This window comes from Gallinula chloropus, assembly GCF_964237585.1.
Source record: "Gallinula chloropus genome assembly, chromosome: Z".
NCBI lineage: Eukaryota > Metazoa > Chordata > Aves > Gruiformes > Rallidae > Gallinula > Gallinula chloropus.
This window is the reverse complement of record NC_140089.1, coordinates 76529671-76550386: the sequence shown is the minus strand read 5'-3', so window position 1 is coordinate 76550386 and position 20716 is coordinate 76529671. Positions and strand designations below refer to the sequence as shown.

At 37.3% G+C, this 20716-nt stretch overlaps 1 protein-coding gene across 1 annotated transcript; it reads right to left on the bottom strand.

Moving 5' to 3' along the window:
* Positions 1-783: 783 nt before the first annotated feature.
* Positions 784-20226, bottom strand: LMBRD2 (LMBR1 domain containing 2; the record flags this gene model as incomplete). Its single annotated transcript, XM_084278605.1, has 17 exons — positions 784-844; positions 1871-2000; positions 3065-3167; positions 4802-4848; positions 6208-6311; positions 8034-8131; positions 8848-8953; positions 9161-9294; positions 10078-10259; positions 11109-11292; positions 12407-12520; positions 12847-12921; positions 14188-14398; positions 14723-14890; positions 15369-15464; positions 17934-18013; positions 20053-20226. 17 exons carry the CDS (start codon positions 20224-20226, stop codon positions 784-786), a joined length of 2067 nt encoding a protein of 688 aa, XP_084134731.1.
* Between the last annotated feature and the right edge of the window lie 490 nt (positions 20227-20716).

The window sequence follows — 20716 nt, the reverse complement described above, 5'->3', positions numbered from 1 at the left end:
TGGAATAATTTTCCTCATATCCAATTGGAATCCCCCCAGAAGTAACTTTCATCCATTGGCTCTTGTCCTTTCCATATGACTCCTTGCAAAAAGGGTGGCTCCATTTTCTTTGCAGCCGCCCTTCAAGTATTGGAACATGCATTTTATGATTATATGAACAGCCTGACATTCAATCTTTCTATTTATACAGGGTCTGATTCAAAGACCACTGAAGCTAAAAGAAGCCTTTAATTCTGAACTAGGCATAAACTTCAAATAGAAAAATCATAGAAAGTGTTATAGTAAGTGATATAACTGCACTTTGGATGCATTAAGATGCTATCACAGCATCTGTTATAATACAAAAAAATTATTTCAATATCCCCTTCCTAAAACTTGTAATGTTACAGTTCAAGTTGAACCCTGGGTGTATTTGTGAAGTTTACCCTCTGTGAACTTTATTAACAGATATCCCCTTTCTAAAACTTATAATGTTACAGTTCAAGTTGAATCCTGTGTGTATTTTATGAAGTTTACCCTCTGTGAACTTAACAGTTTTCTCCTTTTGGTGATGAGACAAAAGCCCACACTGATGCACAACAATATCTACCATAGAAGAAGCAAATTCTTGTCCTAAGTAGTAAAGTTATCATACAGGTGCATTTCCAAAATAGTTGTTCCTTCATATTCTTTTTTTAAACAAAAATGGTCTTTCCTGGTTCAGCGATGCATCATAAACACAGCCTTTTCCAAGCAATGAGTAGGAAACAGATTTCCACAGAATTTTCTTTAGGTTTGAGTAGTTTAGACATCATCAAACATTTGGCTTCGAGACATTGACAGGTATCTTCCACCAGGCTGGTACCTACAGAATCAATTTTAAATATGAAAAAGTATCAAAGGAAATAAAAATAAATAAATACCCATGAAATCATATAACTCTCACTGTACTTTTGCTCCTTAAGTCTCAGTGATTACAGGACCTGAATTTCTACTATATTGCTGTTTCCTGAGAATTTGATAGATAGTCATTAAATCAAATCCCATGTGACCAAGAAAAACAGTGATATGAATACTGAGAGTCCTAAATAGATTTGTTTCCTGATACAAAGGAAAGAAGTTAAATAGTTTTTGTTGAACTACTTTTTTTTTTCCTAAAAAACCCAACAAAACAAGAGCATACAAAAGTAGAGTAATTTAGCAACATCTCATTGGGTATTCCTAAGAGAAATAAAATATCAAAGATAAAGAAAACAAATGGCTGCATACTTAATGGGAGAGAAACAGTTTCATAAATTGTTGATCAAATGTATTTTAAAAGCATCTTCAAAGAACAAATAAGTTCCCAAACAAGCACAATGTAACTTCTCTTCACAGTATTTATCAAAACCTGGACAGAAAGCCAGAACCTAATGTCTCTAGTGCTCTTGCTGTCCTAGAATGCTTATAACTATTGCAGGAGTTAGAGTTTAAAAAAAATCAATGTTACACAAGCTATTTTTAAGTAATTGATATTTCATAGGTAGTTATTCTTATTTTATTACTTCTACAGAATGAAAAGCAGGTTACTAGAGCACAGCGCGACTAAGCAATGTGGCCATTCTCCAGATTTCTGGTTTTATATCCAGTACTTCTCAGATTAGGCCAGTAGACAAAACAATATTTAACTCAAATCTCACCCATACATTTCTGAAAAACTGTTGAACTTTCGGTTTTCAATCTGTCTCAAAACAATTCTCATATGATGGTGAACAAAGAGGAAAGAAAAAGAGCTAAAGGAGATGGTAAGTTTTGTTTACAAAACTATTATTATAAAACTATCTAATACAGCTGTCATAGATCAGAACACATTAGTATATTTTACTAGTAAATAGCACAGAAGATTCCTCACCTTCCCGAGTCCGACTCAAGAGGATCATCACTAATTGCATCTGCATTAAAATCCAACGGTTCTGCATCCTGGAGGAGTTCTATTCTGTCTCTTTCAGTCCTACCATTTGATCGGGTATACTTTGATAATGCTGAATAAGTCAAAGGAAGGAAAGACACTTATTTGCTGTATGAACACTCTGCAGTGTGCGGACATAGTAAACTTAAAAGACCATAATAATAATTTTCTAGTATCTCATCCAAAGTCTAAGTGTGACCAAACCTGGCTACATACTCAAATTTGCAGTATTTTAGATTTATATCTCCACAGCAGTGTAACTATGGCTTTTCATTTGCCCCTCACGTACAGTGAGATCTACTTTGTAAAGAATCAAAGAAAATGAGAAGATACATACAACCTTTACTTTTACATCAATCAATCATCCATTCATCTTCATAATTTCCCAACTTAAGTTAGCTGGAGATGTTTGGTTTCATTTGTTTTTAAAGGGGCAATCTGCGTTTCCAACTTTGTAAAGAGGAAGGGCAAACTGAGCAAAGTTGTCTCAAAAGTATGCTCAAAGCTTCTTTCCTCTTCCTCTATTCCTTTTTTTCAGTTTCATTTCTCACTTATTAACTTACAAGACCACATAAAATACATAAAAAACATTAACACTGTGATAAATCAATGTTTTTGAAGTTTAGTGCATCCACAGAGAAGCTTTTTGATAACACGCTATTGAATTAACACACATACACATGTGTAATAATTTCTTTGCTTTACATTTGTTGTTTGTTATGTTATTCCAGTCTGAGAGTTCATTTGCAACTATAAGAGGTAAATTTTAAGATTTAAAACTCTCAAATTTAAGATATATCCTACATAAAATCTCTCTGCTGACAACCGCTACTCTTCCCTGCTTCATTCTAAGTTCTTTAAGAAAACCAAGTTAATTGAGACTAGACAGAACTAGTCGAGGTGTTGAAGATGGGAAGAAGTACAGCACCCCTTTTCAGGTGTCTTAATGGGCAAGATGGCACTGCGCCACAGCAGGGAAGGCATCAACACATCACCTAAGATAAGAAGGAATCTACCTGAAGCTACTCACACAGCCAGTGCTGTGCACACAAGATACTGAAAACACAACGAACCAAACAAAAAATCAAACCCCACAAAATAACCCAATTCCCTACAAAACCCACAAAGCTTACTTACGTCTATTGGCATTGGTCTCTGAAAAGCTGGATTCCTTCTGGTCTGTGTGGACAACTCTGTTTCTAGTGGAATCATCTCTATTTCCATACCTCTCTTTCCATTCCTGGAAGACAAAAAAAGAGAAACACAAACTCTGAGGAAAAAGTAACACAACAAAAGCATAGGTAGGATCAAGGAATATTCCAGACCCAAAATTTAGAACTAACTGGTCAATCATATCAGAGTAAGAAAGTAATACTTTGAGTGTGTTTCTGTGCAGTATCTTGATACAGGAAGAATTTTTGATTTGTTTTAAACCAAAGATATATCCTGTTACTGAACTGGTTACTGTAACAGCTCTTTAGAACAAAGGCTTGCAGAAAAGAAGCGACATATTAAGTCTGCACTCAAAGTTCATTCAACTGCTTCAAGCGATGGTGGGAATAGTGCTTTTGTGGATTTCTACTGCCATCTAGTGGTAAGATGGTAATAGAGATGGCACAAAAAACCCCAATTGTACAGGCTGCATTTACTATGCTTGCTGTTCTGTTGTGCTGCCATTCCATCATGTTTTAGTATGTAAACGTTTCAGTATGAAGTCTAATGACATTTTAAAGAAGATTTTTCATGCCTTTATTAGGAGACAACTTCATGTCTCAATAGAAACTTCTCCAATTGCTTCAACATTAATATGTTTCAGATTCATATCTAGATCACAGATTATAGGTATACTCAAAATTACTCTGCTAATTTATGCTGTATGTTACATTTCTAAGCTGCAGAAGGATCAAGCATTTAATCATGGTCCAGTTAGAAAAAACTCTCAAAAGCCCCAAAAGTTTCAAGAAGTGCTGCAGAGTTTAATGTAAACTCAAGAAACAAGTAACACGCAAAATTGAGTTGGCTGTTGAACTAGAATTACCGCTTAGTGTCAGATCATTTCAGCATATACTACATGCATTGTGCATTTGCTACTACATGGTTTCAGTTCAAGTTCTAAAATTATGAGATGGGGTAAGAGTCAGAAGGTCTATGCAATATTGGCAGTCATCCAGAACTGAACTATCCCTTTCTACAGAAAATATTTTGCCTTTCTCTTTAGTCAGTTAATTTTATGGATGCATCCATTTGATTTAACTCTTTAATTATGACTTTCTATACTAAATGCCAAATGTTGTAAGTTAACAAAAAACTGAAGCTACAGCTCTCTAAAGCTCCTTAAAATGAGGCAACCTTTATTCAGATGGACTACCTTCACAAATCTTTCAATTCACTATGAATTTGAAGTATGATATGAATCAAACTTTCTTTTACTCAGTGGTAACAGTATTAATTCTGTCTTAAATGTAATTTCCTACTCTGGAGACGAAAATAAATAATCCATGCCAGTTACTTTCCAATGAGCTGACAAAGCAACACATACATTTGGGAGGAACACGCTGTCTCCTTTTCAGTGAACATGACACTGCAACTGCAGTTATTTCAAGCAGAGCAGTATCAACAGACTGATAATAAGCCATTTCAGATTACTCTGCATCCTAGAAATCAGGACCCTTTTTAATGCTTGCTATACCTACTGGCATAAACCGTTCTCACAGCACACTAAGTAACAAAAATTTCCAAGTAATGTGACCACAATTACACTTTTATCCTTTAAAATTAAAACATGTTTGTTTTTTTTCCCAGCCAAGACTATTCTGCAAGAATAAACTGATTATATCAATTATTTGAGACATAATAACTAAAATAATCTCATACCCTTCTTCTGTTTTCACCTTCTTCCTGCCTTTGTCGTTTTCTTTTCTCTATAAATAAAAAAAATTATCTTGAGTTTAATGCAAGAAAAATCATTACCAATATTTTTTTAAACCAACAATGAAAATACGAACTTTACTAGTAAAGTTTCTTTCTGAAATAGATTCGTCACAAAATTAAATAAAAACGAAAGACAAAGCTGCTTGTTCTCTATCATTATGGAGCTTCCCATTAGCACGAATTCACCAGGATGATATTTTGGGTCAAGGCATAACATTTGGTATCAGCTGGTGAAGCAAAACAAACCTTCTTAGAAATAGTTGTGAAAATTATGAGTTAAGAAGAAATACGAGCACTACTGAATCAAAATCTGGCTGAGTTCTGTGAGGCACAAAGTATGACCCAAATACTTTGTGTCCTTACCTGCTGGTAAGCTGGAAGGTGTATCATCACAGACTCAAAGCAATAGTAACCTCTTGTTTAATGATATGGAAGACTCCAGAAGGAGTGAGGGCCCGAGGCTTCACAGGACCATTAAGCTGTAAATAATTCACCTTTACGTTGCCAATCCAGATCTACCTGAGCTACTTTAACTTTAGCAGCTTGATTTTTCCTTTCCTCTTCTATTTCTCAACCGGTCACCCCCCCAAAAGAAACCCAACCCAAAAAACCCCAAAAGCTAATACTCTTCAAGTAAATCTAAGTTTTGATTTTCATAAACTGTGAAAGGAGAATGAAAGTATTCCATAATATAAATTTGTATCCTGAAATTTTAATTTCTAAACACTCACTCAAGAATCACAACTACTTTTATCAACTTTTAAGAAACACTTTCAATAGAAATTAACATTAAAAAAAAACCTAAAAAGTTTTCTAGAACTGCAAATAATTATGGTTGTGCAGAACATTATGCTTTGTGTGATAAAGCACTGTTAGTTCACACAGCAAAAAATCCAAAAGGGAATGATAGAATTTGGGCAGTTCAATCAACACACTTACAAACAGAGATTAAAATTAGTTTCTTAATGATAAAGACAATTATCTCCTCTATGACAGATTCTACAAGCATCTGCTCAGGTATTATTACATCAGTGATGACTTCAGAGGAATACCACTTAACTGAACTGTAAAATATTTAGAAATGCCTAAAATTCAGATACTGGATGAGTAAAGCTGATATACTTTACTTCAGGTGTCAGTGAAGTCCAGCACTGTTTATATAACAACCACAAAGGCTGCTAAGTGAAAGGTCTATTGCATTTTGTGCAGTAGCCTGCCTCCATACAGTTTTCAAAATGTTGACAAGCTGTACGCCTTTTGCTTTTTTTGCAGGTGTGACATTTCAGACAAGTCTAATGCAACAACACATTGCATTTTGCAGGAAGACCAGGAAAGAGGACTTAACTTACCCCTTCTGATAAGCTCTTTTCCTTCATCAATCAAATCAGAGGTCATTTCGCTATCCCCCATGAACTGCTGGAATCCCAGAAGATTCAAACAACGAGTTCCTAAACTGGTAAAAGCAGGTGGAGAAGCAATTTCCTTTATTAATTTACAATGAGTAGTTTCATATATCAAATTATTCAGAAATTTATAATTCGAATAAAAAAGCAATATAGAAGAAAAGACAGACCATTACACTGGCTGAGAAATCAGAAAATCCGAACAGTGACATGTTCCTAAATCCAACTGAAAACGATGGAATATTTCTATTCAAATAGAGAGATAAAACTGTTTATAATCTACGTGTAGCACAAATGATTTAAGGTATGTAAATTGCTTGAAATGTTCTCAGCTGTAACAGAATTTACACTTATTATATCTCATTGACTCTTCTTTGCCAGTAGACAAAATTCTGCCCATTATGATTGCTGTGGTTTTGAAACATTAACAATATAGAAAAGCCACCTTCATCTCAGGAGTCTGGTGTACTTCTAAACTGTTGAGGTGCTGGTTGTGATTTTGGATACCCATTAGGTAGCAGTCAGATAACAAGCTTGTTCCATCTTTTTCAAGCTAGTCATGGAACTGGATAGCATGAAAGTAGTTTCACTGCTTTTCAGCTTAACACCAGAGAACACAGCTGCTGGCTTTGTTACTCTTTTCCCCTCTCCAAAATGGAGCATCCATACAATGTTTAAAGTTTTCAGTGTAAATATATAATGAAACTAAGATATATAAACTGAACTGCAAATATGCTAGATGAAACAAGGGAGAGAGCTTTCCTTTATACATTTTAATTAAAGCCAGTTTTGCATGTATCTGAATTATCAGAGAGCATTAAAGTTCAAGTAAAGCAACCTCATCTCCTTTTGGCTCCTTTTTTTGCTTTTCACTGTGGCATTCAAGACTCAGGATCATCATGGACAAGAAGTCACACAAATTATTTTCTTCTCATTGGCTTTCCCTGTTCCCTTTTCATGGTGTTTTTTTTGCCTCCACCACCACTTTCTTCACCTAACTTAAAGGTAAGCATGGAAAACCTAGGACTATCTTGTCTTCTATCTTGTCTTGTCTTCTATCTATGGATACACATAGGGTATTAGTGGGCATTCACAGCATTTAAATACATTCTACATGACTCAAAACATGGACATTGCTTCTGACTGAACTGTAATGCAAAACTGAAGGTATGAACATAAATGTAGCTCAGCAACTTCTGACTGAAAGGATCTCATGCCTTACAGTGGTCAAAAGTAGATGTTTGGAAATTTTTACTGCAAACAGGTGACAGTATTTTCTGCAATTACGCTTCCAGCCTCCAACAAACTGTGGCTTATGGAAACAAGTCCAAATTATTTAAGCCACTGTGTTTTGAAACCGAAGTCCTGTAACAGATCAGGTTATGAGTCTGTTAGAAAGCTCATTACCTAGGATTTCTGCTAATACATCATAGTTTATTAGAAAATCTTGCGGAAAACAAGGCTTCCTCATGGTAATTTTAATCTCAAAAGCAGAATCTAAATGTTTGTGGGCTCTTAAGTTTGAACTGATCAGACCTCAAAATCTAGGAACAGGGACACCCCCATAACTCAGTCGTGAGTTAAGAAAATCTTCTTCGAAAGTATACATTTCACATATATAAATAGCAATTTATTGGTTTAGTTTTTTGCCATTTTTATTAATATGTCACAGCTCAACTGATGGAAGAGGAAAACTTAATATTTTCCTGATTGCTGAAACTAATACTATTAACGTGGAGAAACATGGTGGATCTGTACTGCAAATGACTTACCTGAAGTACGTGGCAATACAAAGAATGACAACAAGCATTGGGTAATATATATAGAATCCATCTGCAATGAATGACAGCACTCTCATGGATCCCATTATCTGTGTAAAAAACCACAAGAACAAGCTAATCAGATACGTTTTACATATATCCATAAAGATCATGCCAGCTCACAGCTTTCGGTCCACAACACAGAAACACACAATCCTTTACAGCGACTGAAACATAAGTAAGCATTATCACCACAGATTTGTTTCAGACACTTGACAGAGAATGCCCAGATATACAGGCCACTGCTACCAATGTATCCACTTCCAGGTTTCGGAGTCCCGATCTTGTCTCACCTAATCCAGAACCAGCTCAAATCCAGTGCACCTTTTCACCTGCTGTGAAAAAAATCTCTGGACAACACTAAGAATTTGCTTGTTAACAGCAAAGATCTGAAATGTAACTTGCTGTCTCCCACAGAAACTGGTTGTTCAGTAAAATCAAACTCACTAGTTTTAGTACCAAGTTAGATTTGCTCCCTATCTACAAAGATGTCCCATACACTAAAGCTAGCAGAAGCTAAAGCTATTAGGAAGTTAAGAACAGTATTCTTGTAAGATAAAGAAACCATAACACAAAATCTGGGCTATTGATGACTGCCATGTTGCTACCAATCATTACAAAACTCCTCATCTGTAAGTATTTCTACCTTGTTTAATACCAGTGAAACGATTAGAGTATCCAAATCCCACTAAAAGAAGTATTTTAAAATACTTTGCCTATTCTCCAAACCATACAGAAGCCCCAAACCCACATTTTCTGTACTTACGGACGTATAAGCAGTTGGCTGAGTGTCTTTGTGAGAGATGGTTGCATCCATATGGGTCAAGCCCAAAAAGTTCAGGCATAATGGTGGAGTAAGACGGCAAAATAACCTGCACACATGCAAGAGGCAACAGCACTTAAACCAATTTATGACACTAAAAATACTAAGAAACCATAACTAGATATCACAGAATCATAATATAGGGCTCATTAGGATTTATACACATATGATTCTAAATAATATAAATGAAAGCTTTACAGGCATTTTCAATTGAGTATTTCAGAGAAAATCTGCAAAATATATGCCACATACTCACATGCCACTGAAAAGAAGACTGTATGCATCTGTCTGGTGATGAGAAGCTAAGTAATAATAGTTAAATACACGGATCCTGAAGACAGTAGAATAAACACAGATGCTTAGGAAAAAGATGGTAAGAAAACAGGCCATCTGGGAAAAAAAAAAAAACACAAAAAACCCCAGTTATTCAAGTGTAGCACTCTACTAAAGGCTTTCTCGCATTCAGCAGATAGTCTGCATAGAATAGGTTGACTGCAGTCTAATTTTTCACTTTGAGGTAGGACAGTATCACCAGCTCTGAGAAGTTTCAGGAGGGGTTTTTGACTAATTTAAATTGAGAATGATACTTTTAACATCCTGCATTCCATAAAAGCTAACACAACTGACCCTAGGAACAAGTCTTCTACTTATTTTTAGTTATGTAAATGAAACTGCTGTAATTTACTCAATAATTACTACGATTGATGTGATATTCCCATAAAGTGATAAAAAATTGTTATCAATTCAACCTATTTTGTTAGTATACTGGAATATTTAAGCTCCATTCCTTTACTGAAAAATTTGTGCGCATCTATGCTAGGCACACCTGTGACTGGATTTCTGGTCAGCAGCAAACTCCTGTTTAGGAAAGAGGGGTCACATACATGGTTGGTTAGAGACAAAGTCTAAACACCTAAGTTCCATACTGATATTTCATAAATTTCTCTACACAATATTCAGCTCAACTGGGCCAAACTTTCATCCTGTTTTGGATAGTTTTAAGAAGTGGCAAAAGGCAGACTCCCTCCACAGAAACATTTGGTATTACATATTTTAGAGACTTTCACAAAGTTAACAGATTTAGAGACTTAGTTTTAAATCAATCTAGTCTACTACTATTGTAGTAACAGTCTATCTGAAAAGATTTTTGTTAACTGATTATCTCAAACTTACCTCTATGTATATATAATTGTATGTCTTCTCTGCCAGCTGTATGAAAACTGCAAACAGTGATAAAACTGGTTTTGTGCTGAAAAACGTGCACTCTGACCACACAACAATTACAGAGAATGTGGCCAGGACAACTGCAAGTACCCTATAAAACCATGGTCGTAGAAGACACTCCCAGTACCACTCTGGAAAAAACAAACACACAGACATCCAAAAGATATGAATGAAAATTATACAACCAGGAAAAGAAAACTCTCACAAAAAAACATTATGAACTTCTTATATGCATGTCCTTAAAATCAATGCTGGAATCTGTGGGGTCACACACTTAATTTCATGGATTTTTCATTGCCTAGAAAACTGGCTCAGCCCTAGGATACCATATGCACAGCTGGGGAAAACAGGGTGGGATTTGGGAGGCAAATTTTGCAAACAGATTTGGCCTGGTGGTGTAGAACAGCACTTTTGGCCGAAATACTATGGATGATCCACTTCCTGACTGGTATCTGTCACTCTCTCAGAAATAAGGCTTAGGCTGTAAAACTACACTGTCCTACCCTGGAAATAAGTCATTGCTAGTACACAACAAATTAAAACATGTTTAGGAGAAGACACTTTCTAAAACGATGCTCAAGCAGCCACGTGTCCTAGTGTTTGGTACATGAATGACAGACAAAAAGGTCCTCTCCTCTTGCTGTACTGGAAGAGTGGTGCTACCTCAGTAGTACCCCACAAATGTTGAAGGTAGCCTTGAACTAACAATTAAGGTTGTTATTTTTCTTTCTTCTTCTAAGACCGTTAAGTTTGCTATTGGTATTACAGCACGTAACTCCTACGAAATTTCTGAAAAAAAATAAGCTTATGGTCAAGAGCAGAAATCAATCCTGATAGCTGCTGCATCACATAATAAATGCACTGACATGCACGTTTATTCCACTCTACCGTAACTGAACTTTTTAGATAGAACAATCAGTTCTTACAAAAAAGTACAAGTTACTCATTTACATGTTCAAAATCTGCATGACACCACTTACCAACAGTTGGTGTGTAGAAATACTGAACAATTTTATTCTCTGGTTCCTGGGAATGAAAGGTATGAACAAACTGTCGAGTTGCACTGGTTTCATTTTTTGCCACATCTTCTAAGTAAAATGCTTGTTCTAAAAGAATCTGCCACTGAACCTGTGTACGACGATGTCTCTGCACTGAATAGATTACCTATAATAAATTACAAGAAATTATCATTATAAATACTTGTTTCATGAAACAAGATAAAAACTTTGCAAAAAATGTCTACATTGAAGAATTCATTCTGTATACCCACAAAAGCAATGTCCTGGGTTGGGCTAGGATAGAGTTAATTTTCTTTCTAGAAGTTGATGTAGCGCTGTGTTTGGGAGTTAGGATGAGAGGAGTGTGGTAACACACTGATGGTTTAGTTGTTGCCAAGCAGTCAAGGACTTCTCAGTTGTTCATAACTTCTTGCTAATGAGAAGGTGGGGGGCACCCAGGAAACTGGGAAGGGACACGGACAGGAGAGGTGACCCAAACTAGCTACAGGGGCTATTCCGTATCACGATGTCATACTCAGCATGAAGGGGGCTGGTGAGGGAGGGATGTGCAGCTCCAGGGCGCATGGCTTGGGTACGGTACAGCTTTGTGACACATCTGAGCTGTATGATCTGAATGGCATGGCTAGGTAGGAAAACTGCATTGTGTATCACCAGGTTTTTTTATCTTTCCAACCCACAAGGTTTGCCTTTTTTCCCTTCCTTTCTCCCCCACCCCCTTCCTTTTTTCTCCCCTTCACTGTCTATGGGGGGAGAAAACAAGCAAGTGGCTGCACGGTGTTCAGCTGTTGGCTAGGGTGAACCATGAAATGCAAGCAGTTAATTTTCTAAACATATCAATCATAAGAGGACTTCATACATGATTCCTGAGTTCTGCAGTTCTTTCATCACTATCTCTCTGTAACTGTAACAGCCTACTTTTTCCAGCATACCACTTTATTTTTGCATCTTTGTTAACAACAAGCTTTTACCACAATTTCTTTAGAATGTACTGCCAACTACCATAACAAAGCATACTCTCAGACAGTTAAAACACTGTCAAGATACAATGCAACAAGAACACTTTTTATACATCCAGAAATTTTATCTGGCCATCATATTAAACTTCTATGTTTTCTATCACTGAGAAAAGTTTCTGTTAAGTGGCAAGCCCAAAACCCACTCTACTCAGCAATTCAGGTCAAGTGCACTGAAAAATACTAACTAGCATTCATTCTTATTACATTAGCCCAAGTAAGGCATGCTCTCATTTATTAATATACCTGCTTGTGAAGTTTGACCAAACTTTTTTCACTTGGGTAACTATTCTGTCTTTCATCAAAATCTTCATAATCATCCATGTTTCTACCCATTCTTTCCTGGTACTCAGTAGGACACTGGAAGGAAAAGAGAAAATTAACTGGAAGATGAAGGAGTTGCAAGTGCTGTGTTAATTTTTTGTAAATATTTGGAGCATTTCGTGCAACTGAAAAGCTCATTCTAACTGTAAATTTTTCTGTTTCTAACTACATAGATGAAAATAAAGCAGATGACTACACAAGAAAGGATTCCACAACAAATTTAAACTCCAAGTCTGGTCAGAAACGCCTAAAATGCAAGTAGAGATTTTATATTAAAGGGAAAAATGTACAAGTATTCAGTAGGTGCAGGAAGCACCACTACCCAGCTGAACAATTACAGATGAAGATGAGCAACTTGTTACCTTTTTCAGTATTGTATCAACACATTTTCTCAAAGGGTGGTTATACTTGATGCTCTCACTTACTTTACGGACTTCCTGTTGAGGAAAACAATAAATAAATAGCTGTTTCATGATGTTAAACAAATTACAAGTGTTCCAGACATCCCAATGGAAAAGATAACCATCAGAGTTTAAAAACAATAGAACTTCCTAAAAGCCACACCTTTACTAAACATCTAATAAAAGATAATGGAAGGTGTATTTATAGGGTACATGTAAGTAGTTTAAATACTTCCCACTCTGGGAAGCCTATTCCACTGTGTGACCCCCTCTGGGTAAAGAAATGCTTCCTCATGTCCACGGTGAACCTCCCCTGCTGCAGTTTTGAGACATTCACACATGTCCTATCACTGGCTACTGTGGAGAAGAGATCAGCACCTCCCTGTCCAGGCATGTGGACAATGCTTTTAATAATTTACTTTAAATTCTGGTCAGCCGTGAAGTGGTCAGGCAGTTGTAGGTTCCCTTCCAACTGAAATAATCTCTTTTATTCTGTTCTATACTAAGTGCTAGCCTGAAAGCAAAGATTTTGTTGCTCATTTTCCCCTTTTGTAGTTTTGTAGTTATGTACCAACACAGATGTTTTTAGCAAATTCTTCAAAATGCTGTTACCGAAGAATAAATATTCTACTAGTATTTTATGTTGATTTACCACAGAAGAAGTTACCACCCTACCTTAACAACTCCTCAGAAGTATTACTCCGAAGCCATTGTTTCAGAGTAGTAAAACGGGAAATAAACTGTTCAACAGGGTTGCATTTCCATTCTATTCTTGAACTATACTACAGTCTATTGCTCACAAATAACAATAAATACAGCCTCAAAAAACCCCCTGTTTGAAAACCAAATTGCCTACATATTCTTTTGTCAAAAGGCAAATAGCATGGTCCTGCAAATCCAACTTGGAAACTTATGAAGATTCCAGAAATATAATGGGACCTGAATGTAAAAGCAGACATACTCAATTTGCATGAGTACTAGTGAAAATACTTTATTTTCGAGTGCATTCTGGGATGTCATTCATTAGTGGCCTATATTACTTTGAAACGGTCAATAAAAGAATAAAACCAACAAATGGCTATCAAGATGTGAATTTCTTCACATGAGGATACCGGTCTTTTTATTTTTACACAGAACCATGTGTCATCAAGTGTCACATTATGACGATTTTCTTAGTTTACTGATATTTCACAATAAGTTCACACTACTTATGTTTTCTTGCCATATGTACCCAACACTAGGAAATTCAGAGACAATTAACAGCAGCCTTCACTTACTTCATAGTGAAACACAGTTACTTACCTCCATAATATCCTCTAAATTCTCCTCTGCATCTGCTTTTTCAGTCATCAGCTTGGCAGCCTTGAAATAGGTCTTCATGAGTAGATAACCCCTTTTGGCCCCATTCCAGTGAGAACGGGGAATTTCCACTAACCCATAACCCAAAAGCAACACAAGAAGAAAGAGACCCCATGTGTTTGCAGCAGCTATCCCAATAGTCTGAAGTTGGTTCCTAAGGAAGAAAACAATAGCAAAATCAAACAAAAATCCCCACGATCAATCACACAGTATCATTCTACTGCACCTGCAAGAAAGCAACCCTGAAGTATCTATAAACTAATAAGGCTTTCATGTTTACAGGAACAAACAGAAAAACGAAAGACAAGTTTCTAAAAATAGTCAAAAAATCCTTTTCCATAAAAAGTCAACAAAACTTTCAAACTGCCTAGTAAAAATCTGATCAATCGTTTTTAAAAAGACCCATTACATCTACAAAAGAGATTACCCATGACAATTCTGTATGAGCTCATGCAAGTGTTTACAACATTATTCTTACCATTGTAAATTGAAGTTTGGGTTTACAGCCACATATATTAAAAATGCTCCAAAAATCAACAAGTAAGTGCCGTAATAGATCGCATTCTCAATCAATGCAGTTTTAATCTTTCCAGTAATGGAGAACCCTCCTGATCTAGCATATGACTGCATGAAAGGCAGCAGAATCCTAGGAGAAAAGCAAGCAAAACCAAACCACATCAGCCAAATAAAAAAAAAAATAAAAACAACAACCAAAGGTAAGTTTAGCAGTGGCAGGACCCAAAAACACAATTTGTTTGCTGTAGCTACATCTATAAATAAAAGAAACTATTTACAGTATTATTTGAAAACTACCCAGCTTATTAATGGAATTATTTCGGTGATCTGTTGCCTAAACCTCTTTTTTTTTCATACTATCTATTGATAAACACCTCTACATATCAACTACTCAGTTCCAACTATAAAAGTGAACCATGTAAGAGAAAGTATACTCAATTTAATACAGCAATTATTAGAGACATTTCACTGCTAGCAAATAATATATTATTAGATAGTTTTGTGGAATAGTGATAGATATTCTTAAGGAATATGCTATGATTGTTAAGATGTTGCAGTTAGAAACTATACCTATATCATAGTCTGTCATAGTCTTTTGCCTTACTTACCATGTTAAAAACTGTGACGTCCAATATACAACACGCCAGAAAATTGGCATAATCCCATTAGGAATATAACTCCATGGTTTAAAGCATTTTTGCTTGCTGTAACAATGTAGAGAAGTTCATTGTTAGTTGTAGGACCAAGTGTATAAAAACCCATTTTATATAAAACCCTATCTAGAAAGGATTTTGAAAATAGCATAGGAGTAACATACTACTATTTTAGTAAGTGGCCAATCATCAACTATCTCAGAAGAAAATAAACTGTATCACCACTCATAAATGTTTATTATTCTCCTCACTGCAAATAACATCTGGACTAGATAGCTTTCTTAGAGAAACAAAAAATAGTAGCTCAAAAACTAAAGAGAAATAAGCAATTAAGCAATTTATGGTTACAATTTTCTTCTGGGTAGTGTCCTGGGTTGGGCTAGGATAGAGTTAATTTCTTTCTAGCAGCTGGTGCAGCACTGTGTTTGGAGTTAGGATGAGAGCAGTGCTGATAACATGCTGATGGTTTAGTTGTTGTGACACAGTCAAGGCCTTTTCAGCTTCTCCTGCTGCCCTGCTAACGAGAAGGTGGTGGGGCACCCAGGAAGCTGGGAGGGGACACAGCTAGGAGAGGTGACCCAAACTAATCAAAAGGGGTATTCCATGCTATGACATCATGGGGGGCTGCTGGGAGAGGGGTGTGTGGCTCCACGACATGTGGTTTGGGTACAGTCTGACTTTGGGAACAGGTCTGAGCCATACAGTCAGAGTGGTGCTGTGCAGCAAGAGACTGCACTGTCTATCAGAGGTTTGTATTTTTGGCTGTAAGTCCTGTTACTGTTATTTCTCTCTTGCTTTGCTGTCCCAGTAAGCTACGCTTAACCCAACCCATGAGGTTTGCCTTTGTCTTCCCCCTTTTTTCTCCCTTCTCCCCCCACGTTTTCCCCCACCCTTTTTGGGAGGGTGGGAAATCAGTGAGCAGCTGTATAGTGCTCAGCCGCTGGCTGGGGCTAAACTAGGGCAGGCAGGAAGCACTTTTGTCATGCAAAGGAAAAAACACTTGTGTAGACAGAAGATGATTCAACTTTATTTAGGGCGTAGTTTTTTTAAAAGTATCTAGAGACCCCATCACCTAGCTCTACTACCTATGGCATATAGTGGTGAAAAATGTATTAGGTGTTGCTTCTCTTGCACAGCTGGATTTAGTTGGGCTTTTATAAACTGTGACTTGTTGAACCAGTATTTTTGGACAGGTCGTGTTTGCTTCAGAAGACCACCAGAGCCTCTCAGTAATAAAAAAACTGCAAAACACCAAGTGTCTATCCACACTAAGATGCTTTGTGGTTTTTCTCCCACACCTGTCTGGGTAATGAAACAATGGTGTGTCAAGGGGCAATATGGTTGATTTAATAGCAGAATCTATTGAAAAATAATCGTTGTTTTCCAAGGTCAAATTAGTTAAGCCTGAGTAGTAAGTTTTTATGTACACAGCCTTAATATTTTCAAAACAAAATCATCAAATTACCATAGAATAACAGGTAGTGTGACTAAAACAAAGTGTTAACATACAAGTTGCACCAACACAGTATCTGCTAGATTACTGAGAATATCAAATAGAAATATCATCTTATAGTATATATATATACACACTATTTTAGCGTTCATCAGCATGTTCTGAAACTATAGGTAAATTCAAAGGCTATTGAATACTTTCCAAATAGTGTGTTTACCTAACTACATTTGATTAACGTACACTGGGTGGTCTTATAAAGAGTAGAATGCTGTGCTGCTAAGCCTGGCATTTCACTGCTCTTCCACGGATATACAACATCCAGATAGCCCCACTTTGGGGCAACAAAACTGGCACCCATTGCATGGACCTATCAACTGACATCTCCAATGCTCTAATCATCTTACGGGTAACGACAATGCACACATCTACAAGATGTGGAAATAGCCAGTGGAGGCTAAAGAACGAGCAGACATGGACAGAGCCCACATTGACCTACATTTCCCATGTTTGAGAGATTACTTTCTTCCTGCCAGAAGACAATCAGCAGGCTACTGTCACTTCAGCAGAATATATTCAGAATATTCAGATAACTCGAATGACTATATATAAGCAATTATAAAAAGCCATTAGATAAACAGCTTATATATAAGCCAAGCCTCCCAATTTAATTCATATGGCATAAAATTAGATTTTCGGGTCTAAAGTCTTTAAGATGGTGAAGGAAAGATAAGCATTCACCAATTCCTCTCCCCAGAGACAATCAAGGTGCTTCGAAAGCATAGTTCAGTTGCTTTAACAACAAAATAGAAGAAATCTAGCATGAAATTTAGAAAAGAAGAGAAATATTTAATTAGCTGGAAGTACTTTATAAATTACTACCAAAAGATGCAGATGCACTTTTTTCTTCACCTCTTCCCTCGCTCCTTTATGCTTACAATCTTCAAATGTCATATCACACAGAATACATTTATTAGTCTTAAAAACACAATACTTTATTATTATTTAATAAAGAAAATAATAAAATATATTTTTTAAACAGTCTAATGAAGAAAACATACAGCTGATACCTTGGAGCAAGAGTAACGTAAGAGCCATTACTTTCCGCAGGGCTGGAGTTAACAGCAAGTTTGCACCGATTATAAATAGTCTAAAAGACAAATGATTTTATTTCAGTGACCAGAAGATAGTAAAACATTTATTTAAAACTAGTAAGTCTCATTTTTAACAACATTTCCTGTACTCCAGGTTTACATTTGGAAGCAGTTATTCTAATAAACCTTCAAAACAACATAAAATCTGCAGGTCAAGTAAAGTAAAATACTGTAAGTTTTCGTGTTCGCTGAACAGATAAAAACATTCCTGTACACAAATAATGAATTTTTAAAACACTGAAATGCAGATGATACCAAATTGGGAGGAGCTGTTGGCACCATTCAGAGGGAGAAAGCCTTGCACAGAGACCTGGGCAGGTTAGAGAGCTGGGCAGTCACCAACATCATGAAGTTTAACAAGGGCAAGTGCCAGCTTCTGCACCTGAAAAGGGGCAACCCTGGCTGCACATCCAGCCTGGGGGATCAAGTGTTGGAGGCCAGCCATGCTGAGAGGGATTTGGGGATCTTGGTCGACAGCAAGTTCCCCATGAGCCAGCAGTGTGCCCAGGCAGCCAGGAGGGACAACCTTATCCTGGGGTGCATCAAGCACGGCAAGGCCGGCCGGGCCAGGGAGGGGCCTGTCCCGCTCTGCACTGCGCTGGGGCGGCCTCGCCTCGAGTACTGTGTGTGCAGTTCTGGGTGCCACAGTTATCTATAAAGTACAATTTTTACAGGGACAAAAATATGTTTGGGTTAGTGCTTAGGCACTGTTTAGACTAGGGTTAAATGTACTAAATTGCTTCTCTACCAAATCTGCTTTTGAAGGAGGGCTGAAGGACTGCTATGACGCATGTTTTGCTAGAAAGTATCCTTGCAGCAGAGCTGAAAGATAGGGGAGACATCCTGCCCCAGCAGGTGCCAAGGCTGGGGCATTGCTAGAGAGGCATGAAGTCAACAAAAACTGGGGGGAAGGTAAAGGTGGCAGTGGGGGTTAGTGACCACCCACCCAATAAAAGGACTGTGTAATTGACACCCCTCCACACCTTCAAGGAGCATGGGTGCTGATTTGAATATGCCTGACCAACAGTAGATGATGTGGTAATTACTAACCAATTAGTGTAAATTTAAGTGGGGTTTTATAATCCAGTCACAAGATTTTCCTGTGTGGTTCAGTCTAGGTGATCCTGCTCTGGCAGGGGGTTGGACTAGATGATCTTTCGAGTCCCTTCCAACTCCTAACATTCTGTGACTCTGTGAAGATAAATAGGTTGTAAATTCTGTGTGTGGAGTGCTGGCTTTGAGGAGGTGCCACCTAGCACCTGTCCCTGCGCACGCATGGAATAAATCAAATACCTCTACTCTGGCACACGGCACACCAGATAACAGCTCCACTTTTGGGCCAACAACAGGACAAGAGGGACACTAAAATATTGGAGTGCCCAGAGGAGAGCAACAAGGATGGGGAAGGGTCTGGAGGGGAAGTCTTATGAGGAGATGCTGAAGTCCCCTGGTTTGTTCAACCTGGAAAAGAGGAGGCTGATGGGAGACCTCATCATGATCTGTGGCTTCCCGACACAGGGGAGCAAAGTGGCAGGGACTGATCTCTCTTTGGTGACCAGTGACAGAATCCTGGGAAACAGCAGGAAGCTGCCAGAGGGGAGGTTTAGGCTGGATATTAGGAAGAGGTTCTTTACTGAGAGGGTGGTCGGGCACTGGCACAGGCTCCCCAGGGAAGTGGTCACAGCACTGAGTTTGGCCGAGTTCAAGAAGAGTCTGGATGATGCGCTCAGTCCCATGCTCTGACTTCACTGGTCCTATGTGGAGCCAGGAGTTGGACTCGATGTTCCTTATGGGTACCTTCCAACTCAGGATATGAGTCTATGATACTAAATTGATTTGTTTTCTGATGAGATCAACAAAAAATAAAAATGTAAACACAAACTCCGACATACAAAAATCTAAGAAGTGTTTAGCTTAATGGTATTTGGAAACTCTATTTACTGTTTAAAATACTGTCTTCTGAGATTAGAATGAAAAAAATACCACACACAATTGTACACAACTAAGAAGAATATATATCTCAAATGTTTCTTACCGTACTGACATCCAGAGGCAGTATAAATACAATAAGGAAGCAAAGATACCAAGCCAATAATGTTGCTATAATCACCAGCCTATGCTGTTTCTTGAAGTCTCCATATCGATGAAGTAGGAATAAGGCCAGAAAAAAGACAAATACTATCTCAAGGCCCAGCGCTGCACCACTCATTTTTGAATGTTTACTCCAGCCACACAGAGCAGCTCAGTTAAGAAGCAGATCAGAACTGTAAGAAAAAAAGACATTTAATTATATTAAAATATCTGAAAGATATTTATGCAGGAAAGATTTGTTTAACAAACACTTTTAAACATATTAATAGATTTTTCTTATTTTGTGATAACAATTTCAATCAGATGAAGAAGATTTTCAGGAAGGTGACTTTAAGCCCTCTGCAGTTTTTGCTATGGCTCCCCCACTGTTGTTTTCAGTGCTTTCACAACTTAAGAGATTTCAAAGAAATGCCATTACTAAATTTTCCCTTAATTTACTTCTCTTCATAATTTGCTAAATAATTTCCTTTATTATTCTTCCAGTATACTGTTTAAGCAGATCTGTTAGGTATGAGGGCACTAAGTAGTGAAAACTGTCTTACTTCCACTAAAAAATTCCAAAGTTTTTGATGCCAGTGCTTCCTTGTGGATACACAGGACAATTTGCT